The 10320-nt window shown below is 37.1% G+C and overlaps 1 protein-coding gene across 2 annotated transcripts; it reads right to left on the reverse strand.

Annotated features, from left to right (window-relative positions):
* Window positions 1–421: 421 nt before the first annotated feature.
* Window positions 422–9590, reverse strand: LOC113231431 (malate dehydrogenase, mitochondrial-like). 2 transcript variants are annotated; one of them, XM_026465749.1, is made up of 6 exons: window positions 9408–9590; window positions 8907–9087; window positions 7551–7747; window positions 4107–4346; window positions 2175–2267; window positions 422–1175 (listed from the first exon to the last, which is right to left on the reverse strand). In XM_026465749.1, exons 1-6 carry the CDS (start codon window positions 9477–9479, stop codon window positions 906–908), a joined length of 1053 nt encoding a protein of 350 aa, XP_026321534.1. In that variant the 5' UTR covers window positions 9480–9590; the 3' UTR covers window positions 422–905. The 2 variants fall into 2 exon arrangements, with proteins under 2 accessions (XP_026321534.1, XP_026321532.1); XM_026465747.1 differs by having other exon boundaries at window positions 8877–9087.
* Window positions 9591–10320: the final 730 nt, after the last annotated feature.

Raw genomic sequence — 10320 nt, forward strand, 5'->3', positions numbered from 1 at the left:
TGTTCATCATTAGGTAAGTGTATTTTATAAATATTTATTTCTAAATTGAAGACGATTATTTCAAGGGTTCTTTTTTGGTACATTTTTTCATTGAATTATTATTTTCATTGAATAGTATAGTGTAATTTTTTGAGATATTACCCTGTTACTTAAAGTTTTATTTAATTGAATATTATTCATTATTTCATTTAAAAGTATTAAGCATTAATAGTTTAGTTCAAACTTTGAATCACAATAATACTTGTTCAAAAGGGTAATATTATATAGACTTATCTGAATAATTTCAGGATTTTGTGAATAACATAATAATAATAATAATATCGCACACACTTAACATAGCCCCGTACTGGGGAAACCCTGTGTCGCAGGTGCCATGGACACACACATAGACTACCACAAATTACACCCAAACTCACGAGAGAAATAAATGTACGCCTACAAATATATATAATAGGACGAACGAAGTCTAGTGATCCCCTTAATCAATAGTTCGCTTTTTCTTAACCTTTGACATAGTGTTCTAGATATACATGTTCTAACTGACCATTTCGTTCTGGGTAGATAAGTGCGAAGAAAAGTGTCAACCAAATTTAACCTTTAACCTGTGAGCTGTAAAATCCATTTTGGTTATTACATCATTAGTGAATGATATTTTAAGAAACATTTTAATTCAATTTGATCTTTAACGTATACTTACTTAAATACAGCGTACAAATTTCAACCTTAAATGCGTAACAAGACTCTCAGAACCACAAGGTCAGGTATCTTAGGATATCGACTGTACAATGGTACTGGTTCAGTTCGAAACTCTGTTCACTTCAATATAAAATTAGGTACATTTTAGAAAGATTAAGATTAACATATCAAATTGCACATAGGTGTTTTTAATATTGTGGGAAGTATATTTAACCTTTTGTTTTAGATGGTGGCTTTGGTGGTTCACACTTTGTTGGTGGTTTAATATCAGCTTTTTGAATCACATACTTGACACCATCTTCAATATTTTTGACTAAGATGGGGACTGCTTCCTGAAGTTGTTTACCTTCGTATGCATTTAATTTGCCGTATCCAAGATTTCTTTCTATTCCATAACGACCAAGGACGAGAGGATTTGCGAAGTAAGCTGCATCGGTAGCGCACGATCTCACATACGCGCATTCTATTACTGGCTCACCCTGGAAACCAACACACAAAAAAATACAAACAAGATGAGTAAGTCACTTGACGCTAGGTTCAATTTACATTGCCGCGGAACTGATTGAAAGCTAATTTTTATAGCGATAGCACAATGAACTTTATGTCATGTGTGTAAAGTGTAAGATATAGAAGCAGTGGAGCTCCTTGTGAAAGAGTTCGTCCAGGGCAGTACTGCCATCTTACCTATTTCTGCTGCCAAATTGTAATGTGAGCATTACTGCATTCCTGTTTTGAAGCGTAAGGGAGCTGGTGAAATTACTGGTACAAGGGACTTGTCAACCTATATCTCAGGGTGTCGGGCGCAGTGGCAATGCCCCGCAGAGCTCTGTGATTGAAAACTGAGAGGTACTACAACTGTTATGGACAGGCGTGCGGCTTACCATTGGTCGTACGACTTGTTCGTCCACACACGTAGTTTTTATATAAAAAAATGTTTTTACTTCGACAATCTCGGTGACCAAACGGTTTGCACTGTGGAGGTTGGATAAGGAGGAGTTCCCTGTTTCGATTCCCGAGCAGGATCAATGTAGGAAATGAATTTTTGTTGGAATGTGAGCATTACTGCGTTTAAGGTTTGTAGGATTAAAGTGCTGGCGAAATTACAGGTACATGGGAGTTGTCAACTTATGTTACGGTGTTAGGTGACAGGCGTAGTAAAGTTCTGAAAGGCACTGCAACTGATATGGGCAGGCGCGTCACATACCACCAGGCGCACAACTTGTTCGTCCTGTCACTTGATATTATAAAAAATTATAATAAGAATAATAAATAAAAAGATGTTCGCTAAAAAAAGGTCGCACGTCTTCCAAATAATTGTCGCGAAGTTGCGGAATTCTTGCAACTACGGTATCGTAATTAGTTTGTACGTTATAAAATTGCGCGGCATTGTATTACGTCGATTTGTACTTGAATAAAGCTATTCAGTTTATTTACAATTATGAAATAACGTTCTTATAAAAATAAAGTTTTATATTTACCGATAACCCTTTCAATAGAGATCTAACAAAGCGAGCTGCGGCAAAAGCCATGGAAAGGGTTGCGGAGCCTTCACCTGCCTTTGCTTTTACGACCTAGGACAGGAAATATGATAATTATTAGAACGATAAATGGAGATATTAGGTACGAGGGCAGTACGTTTAATAGTGGATGTAAACAAAGTGGCGGGTTAAAACCATAGTAGAATAAGACCAAGTAAGGTACGTCTATATATGTTTTTGTATGCGGACACGCTTGCCGCGCGCCGTATGCGGATGTACACAATCACATAATCTCGCAGTGAATTGAATTGAACTTTAAATGTCTTTATAAAAAAAAGCAATTGAAAAATAAACCTATTTTAAATTTGTAATCTTACATGAGGTTTATCGTTATTTAGGCCGACTCATCTTTTTGGACATTTAAACGCAATACGTATTATTGTGATATTTTACAGTGAGGATATTAAACTTTTTATTTGTTTAGTTCCGTGAATTGTATTCCTGTGTGCTTTTGTGTCAGCAACACCTACAATAAGAATGAGAAGATAGGTAGAAAGCGACTCAGTCGAAATACATATTTGTATAAAACCATTACATTAAACAAAATTAATATTGTGTGAACACAAGAATTTGAACCCATCGGTTACCGGTAGGCCGGTCCGCCGGTAGGTAAGTAATATTAGTCAAGGACGAAACAGTGATGGGGTAATTTATATCTATTACAAGTATTCGCGTACGAAAGTGTATTTAAACTAGTTTTACCTATTGAAGCAATCAAGGAATTTTGGTGGTACGGATTTTTGTGTAAATAAAACCAACGGGATAATTTAAGCACAAATTCTTTTAGTAATGAGTCAATCAGATCAATTTACTATGCAGTTCTTTTACCTTAGTTTTGAAAGGTGTATTATAATTAATTTTTAAGGATATATTTTGTACCACTCGTAGTTTATTGTATTTAGTGTCTGCTGGACTGCTCCAAACAGGAGCGGCGTAAGTTAGACAGGGCAGGATAAGGATAGAATTAAGCGCAATTTATTGTGTAGACTTAATTTAGATTTGCGGTTGAGGATATGCCATAGCGCATTAGTAGCCTTGAGACCCTTTGTAACATGATGCTCTGTATTTAGGGACCAATTTACTTTGCAGTCTAATGTAGTTTCTTGATATTTGACACTTCTGTTCCGTCGTATTGGCTAATTGTCTATTGTGACTTGCCTCTTTGGTAGTGGCTTTGCGAGTGGCTTTCATTTTATTTGATTTCAACATTAATTTCCTATAAGAAATATTCGCTGAGTAAGTCGACTGATAACTGTAAACGACCAATGCAATGTACGATACCCTCTGAGGAGGATGTTGCTCTGGCATCGGGATAATGATGAATGAAAAATCGCCAGGTGAGTGTGAGAGTATTTAGGGATGTCATTAAGATAAAGAATGAAAAGGTAAGGTTCAAAGATGGAACCTTGAGGTACTCCAGCGGGAACATTTTTGGCAGAGAAAGAATGTTTGTATTTGTTTGTCAACAAACACCGAAAAAGAACGTTGAGACAGGTAAGATTGTATTCATTTTACAAGGCATAATGGAATTTGATTTACTACAACTTTATGAAGAAGCCCTGTGTGCGATACGGTGCCAAAAGCTTTTTTTATGTCCAATAAGATCATGCCTGTTGACATTTTCTGATTAAGGCAATATGCAACGTGCTCAGAACGTTTTTCTTTAATATTAATATGTAAGTATTGCATTTGACACTGTGATGAATACCTTTTTTTTAAAAAATATGTTTACTGTCGTAGCTACAGCTAAAATAATAATGTGATAAACCTACGCTCCGATAGAAGTGTTGGCATGCGCCAAACAGGCGGGAGTTGCCTTACTTGGTTTTATTATACTATGTCAAAACTAATAATAACAAGTTTAAAAGTCACCTCAGTTCCAGCCTCTTGAATGCGAACCGTGAGTTTTTGAATATCTTCCTGGGTCATTGAAGGCAATGGGGGTCTGCTCTGACTCAGCAATGGGACTATGGTCTTCCCCGCATGACCGCCAATAACGGGAATATCTAAATATGACGGGTCTGCGCAAGAGATTTGACCAGCAAATGTCGATGCGCGAACTAAGTCAAGTGTTGTAACACCGAATATCTTACAAGGATCGTAACATCCGCACTGAAATTCCAAGAAAACACATCAAAGATATAAGTTTAAGAAATTGTCTTCATGAAGTGAAATTTAATAGTGGCTTCTACCACCTGCGCTCTGATAGTGCAGCAACTTCGTTAGTGTCGCATCTACGGGATTATAGACGTTAGCGAGAACGAGGTAACAGGATGCGCAATTTTACTGCTACACGTGGTCAATAGAACTCCTTCCGTCTTAAGATTTATAGTCCGTATTTGTGATAAATAATGTTTAAAAAAACAATAATAATAAAATAATCATAATATAAATTGTATAACTGATGAATAGATTTTTTCAAAGGTTCTGATTAAGAATGGCAATAACATAATGATATCGTTACATATTTTCTTGTATTTATGTTAATTGCATGAGGTACTCATCTATAAATTAGTTACACAATTAAACTAAGTTTTTGAAGAGTATTAATAGTGGTGTGCCTAATAAATAAATTTAAAAAATTGCATAAATATAAAATACTTTTTATTTCGAGTTCTTAGGTTTTCGCGATTACTAGACATTTTAATTTAGTTTAAGTTTAATTTCCTAAACTATTTTTCCGGATTTAAATGGCGTATATTTGTTTTTTCAAACAGTCAACCAACTTACAAGACAGCCGCTGTATTCAATAAGTACTTTACATATACCAATGTTTTTTTTTAATATCAACTGAACCAAATAGAACACGTATAGTATATGATATACATTTTTGAAATGGCTTTCAATTCATTTATAAAAAAATTAAATTATGAAATGAAGCCAGTGTTCTTACCGCTCGACCCAAGCAAAATGAACCGTATTAGTACGGGAAAAAATTGAATTCGAGCTGAGGTAGTATCGACTCATAAAGGCAGTCCATAGAAAAAAGTTGACTTCTAATAAACCCGATTTCTGTGATCTTAAACTTCGGACATTATTAGTATCAAGAAGTTAACTTTATATGCATATATGAATTAACCTTACGTCTAACCATATTAACACGTTCCGTGGTGGGTCAAAATGACCGGCATCTCATCCCTTTCGGCGGTTTAGGGCTACAATGAATCAATAAAAATTAAAAAGGACCATTTCTTGAATTGCCCACTTCTTGAATTCATCACTTCTTGAATTGACCACTTCTTGAATTGACCACTTCTTAAATTGACCACTTCTTGAAATTACCATTTTATTTTTTAGTTATAAATTGGTTTTTTTACTATTTTTAGACCCTCAATAGAGTTTAGGACCATGCCCAGACATTTATCTAACCTAAAAATGTTTGAAATGTTTTACATGCCTGTTTTTGTCAAATGGTTGCGAAATCCAGTTGCGATGGACGGAGAGACGTTATCTTCCAGGCGATAATAAGCAATATCTAATGTATACTTAAAGGTCCATTGTCAAACTTGTAATAATGTTCTTAATTAAGATGTTCTTAATTAAATAATTAAGACGTTTGGCAAAACCGAGCAGATGCCGTCTCGTCGGAGAGATGGAGGAGCGAAGAGTCTCCAGGACATCATTACATTGTTCAAGGAGACCGACCCAGACGACGTGCCTGCATTCGTGGCGAAGGAGCTGCATAAGCTGCCCCCTGTCACGTTCGACCACGTCGACGTCACCAGGCTGCTGAAGGACATCACGTCCCTAAAAGTAAGCCTTGCTGATGTTCAGTGTAAATTGGAGGCCTCAGACAACACCATCAGTGAGTTGCGTGCCCAAGTTGTATTACTTAGTAGTGCGGCTTCGGTAAGTAGGTCACCTGAGGCCTGCAACGTGAATACTTGTCGCGGGGCGCAAAATGCTTCTTTCAGCAGTTTTGAGTCGGCTCACATGCATGTGTCACCGACCTCTGGCGCTGTTGCCGCGCGCGTTTCCCCGCACCCCGCCCCGCCGGAGACGACCCCTCCACGTGATTACGCAGCTGTTGCCGCTGCCCGACCTAGCACTCCACAACCACAACCCAGGCAACCAATGAAGGGAAAATCGAAAAAGAAACTCGTATCTGGAGCTGCGTCGTCAGTACCACCGAGACGAGTTGATCAGTGCGACGAGGACGGCTTTCGGAAGGTGGAAAAGAAAAAGAAGAACACCAGCCGAAACCTTAGTGGCACCGCCCTGACTGGCCCGAATCATTTATTGCGTCCAGCGATACCGACGACGTTGTTATACGTGTCACGTCTTCATTACTCCACCAAGTCTGCGGATATTGTGGAGTACATGCGAGTGAAGGCCAACGCAAACCTGAGGGTCGAGCGGTTGGAGTCGCGCCACAATGTGAATTTTAATTCATTTGTGGTGCGAGTACCAACTCAACACCTGTCGACCTTCATGAGAGAAGACTTTTGGCCGAAGGGTGTCATGTACCGGCGTTTCCGAGGACGGCTTCCGGACACCCACGTTGCGTCACACGTCGAAGTACATACGTGTAAATAAATAGTGTTATATGTATATTATCATGTTATATTGTATTTAAGGTATTTATTTAATATTTCTGTTATTGTTTTATTATATTATTGTTATATTATATGTATGTTAGTCTGTAAGATATGTATCTATGGGTCCTAGTTGCCTGAAATAAATAAATAAATAAAAAAAAAAATAAAAAAAAAAATTAATCCGAAGCCGAAACACACTGAATTGTAAAAGTGGTCAATGCAAGAAGTAGTCATTTCAAGAAATGCTCTTTTGTAGAAGTAGCATTTAAGGAAATGGTAATTTCAAGAAGTGGTCATTAGTAGAAGTCGTTATTTGAAGTTGTTGTCATTTCTCAGGGTGGTCCTAAACCACCGAAAGGATCTCATCCACATATTAGGGCCGTGAGGGGAAATGACCGGTACGATACATCAAATTTTACGATGCGCGTTCACGCCGCAGGTGGCAAACGGATACGGATTTAGTCCATAGATTTAGTATGGGTACCTCTACACTAAATCTATAATTTAACCCTATAACATGACCGGCAGGGTCCTGGCGAACTTTTCAAGACTTTGAGGGAAAAATATATTTCGAATCTAAAAAATTTACTTTAATTTCAAATTGAATATAAAACATACCAAAAAAATTATAAGCCGATGTCGAAACGAACGTGTTAATGAATCAATCATTTGATGACAGCGTTTTTTCAGAAGTACTTAAAATTTCAATAATGAAATCGATCCATAAATAACAGATTTTTTTGTAACATCTAGAGAAATGAAATTTGGTGAATCTTACCCTCATTAGCACTTCAGAAAACACTGGCACCATAGAGTTTAATGGATTAGTGACAATGGCCACCAAAGCACATGGACTGAAACAAGCAACAGCGCAAGCAAATCCATAGACGACTGCGGCATTGGCACCGAAAAGATCTTCTCGAGACATTCCTGGTTTACGAGGCATACCAGCAGTAATTACTACGACGTTGCATCCTATTAAGATAAGATTAATTAGTTTTGAATTTGCTACAACCTAAGCCAATATGGACCTCAAGTCTTCTAACTTTCTTGAAACCACTGGTTAATGTAATTCCACTTAGAGATAAACCGAGATTACATTGTAATAATGATAATATTTGTTCTCGGTCGTGTATTCTGTTAAAATCGAGATGGAATGGTAGTTGCGAGTGTCAGTGGAATGGCAGTGATGGCATTCCTTCATTAAATCAATAACGATCGATGTTGCCCTAATAGAACTACTACTCGTTTGTCTCGTAATCGGCAATTTTATTTAAATTTATATTGAATAGATATCCAATTATTTTAATTATTAATACAAAGATCGAACACTTAGAAAAAATCCTTCGAACAGGCCGGATTCGAACCGACGACTTCTAGCATACCGTGCCAGAAGCTATACCAACTAAGCAACGGAACTTAATTTCAATTTATATTGAATATCAATTCAATATAAATTGAAGTGAATAGCGACATCTCTCCGGGGCTGGTAGCTGTAAAGGTATCTAACTGGGTGACGAAATACTTTCATAGATTTCTTTTAGATGGCGCTACGGGTAAAAAGGCGTAGAAAAATCAAATACAAAGACACGACAACAAAACACATAGAAAAATTCGTGAGCTTCGCTGGTTCGTTCCGTGTCTTAGTTGGTATAGCGTCTGGCACGGTATGCTAGAAGACGTAAGTTCGAATCCGGCCGGATTGAAGGATTTTTTCTGAGTGTTCGATCTTTGTATTAATAATTATTACAAACCAGCAATTTTATGTCACATAAATTAGTAGATTATTGAAGAGCAGAATACCAAAAAAATTGCAATGGCATTTGAATAGTAGTTCGATGGCTAGTTACTGACAAGTTACTGCTCTTAACTTTTGCCAGGATAGTTGACAATAAGAAGTTTTAAAGTCAGGAGACTTGGAGCCTAGTTTTCTGCTTAGACATACGCTGGAATATATAAGCTGAAATGGAACAGTAAAAAAAAATCAACTAAACATGCACTAATATGAAAAAGTATTAGGTTGTAAACTAACTACATCTATTATTAGTAAGTTTCGTGAAATTAAAAACAGAATACTAAGAAAAAAGTGATCTTTGTATATTACCACAAAGCGCATATGGCAATTGGTCAGTACCAGTAAATGCTTGTACGATTGGTGTGGTGTTTACATGGGACAGATCAACATTGACACCAGGATTGACCTTTGCTATGTCGTAAAGGTTTAAATATGTAATCATTAGTTCTTGTTTTAGAAGCAAACATAGTGGTTGTCCTATCCCACCAGCGGAACCAATCACGCATACCTTGAAATTATTCTGTGAACAATTTCAATTGGTTTCATAAACTATTAATAGAAAAGAGCTTCAAGACTCATACGATAACTATGTGTAAACACTGTTGTTTATGCCCAGATATTTTCAAAGCTATGAGACATAATGAGCTATAGTAATATCTAGAATAACTATGCCCAACTGAACTACCGCTTTAGTGCAGTGATTGCTCGTTGTCACTAGTGAACTTTTTGAGATGCAATGAAGGCTTTTTGAAGTTTCGGTCTTGCTGATGTATCAGGACCCTTGGCTGAAGGTTTTAATATTAGGTTTCGTACTAAGTATTTGTTGAATTTTCTTCAAACCTGAGTCGCCGTTGAGAATTTCTTCGCTGGATTTTGACATTTCATAGTAAATCTTAAAAAACGTTGAAACATTATGCTAGTTCTGTTTTTTTCCAGTTATGTAATAATTTGAATAATTATGTTTTTTTTACATATCAATTGTGCTTATAAACATTTTTTTTGTTATTATTATTTCCTTAATGGCGGCCACTGTTTAAATAAAACTGTATTTTTTTATGTCACTCTTGATTAACCACTTTCATTTGACTTGCCTGGCATGGTTTGTCAGATTATGCTATCATGCCAGTTTCTAATTAGTGTAGAAAGAAAGATATATGATTTTTTTTACGGAAAATATACACATGCTCGCTTGGCCACAATGTCACGTAGGATGAGGCCTAATGAGCGTAATACTGAGAGTTATGAGCAGCGTTTTTTGAGTTCTATAGTTTACTTGTTCGACTGAAATTCGGTTGGGGCGCCTGACTGTATTTTATTCAGTTGTTTTTAAACGTTTGTACTTGGTGTTTGTGTCAAAAATAGTGTGCATTTATCAAGCATCTACCCGCACAAGTGCGTCACACGGTGCGACGTAAGTTTTTTCTTTTTTCTTATTTGCATTTCACCTCCATCTCACCTGATGGAAAGTGACGGTGAGGCCAACGGTGTAGCATGCACACCTAAACAATGCCTATACACTCTCACCTTGAAAAGGTCCAAGTTTTAGCTTTCGGAGAATTAGATCGCAGGCCAGGAATTCCAGAATTCTAGCCGCTCGCCATATAAACGTCGAAGCGAAACGCTCCGTGCGATTCCTGGGAATATTCGCAACATCGGGGCGGAACTCCAGCCTACGTCTAATCCCCCGATGATGGAGAGGGGAAGGCGGAATGAAATCATGCAATTCCACAGTCGAAAGTCTCATACTCTCTTT

Source organism: Hyposmocoma kahamanoa, unplaced genomic scaffold (genome assembly GCF_003589595.1).
Source record: "Hyposmocoma kahamanoa isolate Upper Pololo Valley unplaced genomic scaffold, ASM358959v1 65, whole genome shotgun sequence".
In the NCBI taxonomy this organism is placed as follows: domain Eukaryota; kingdom Metazoa; phylum Arthropoda; class Insecta; order Lepidoptera; family Cosmopterigidae; genus Hyposmocoma; species Hyposmocoma kahamanoa.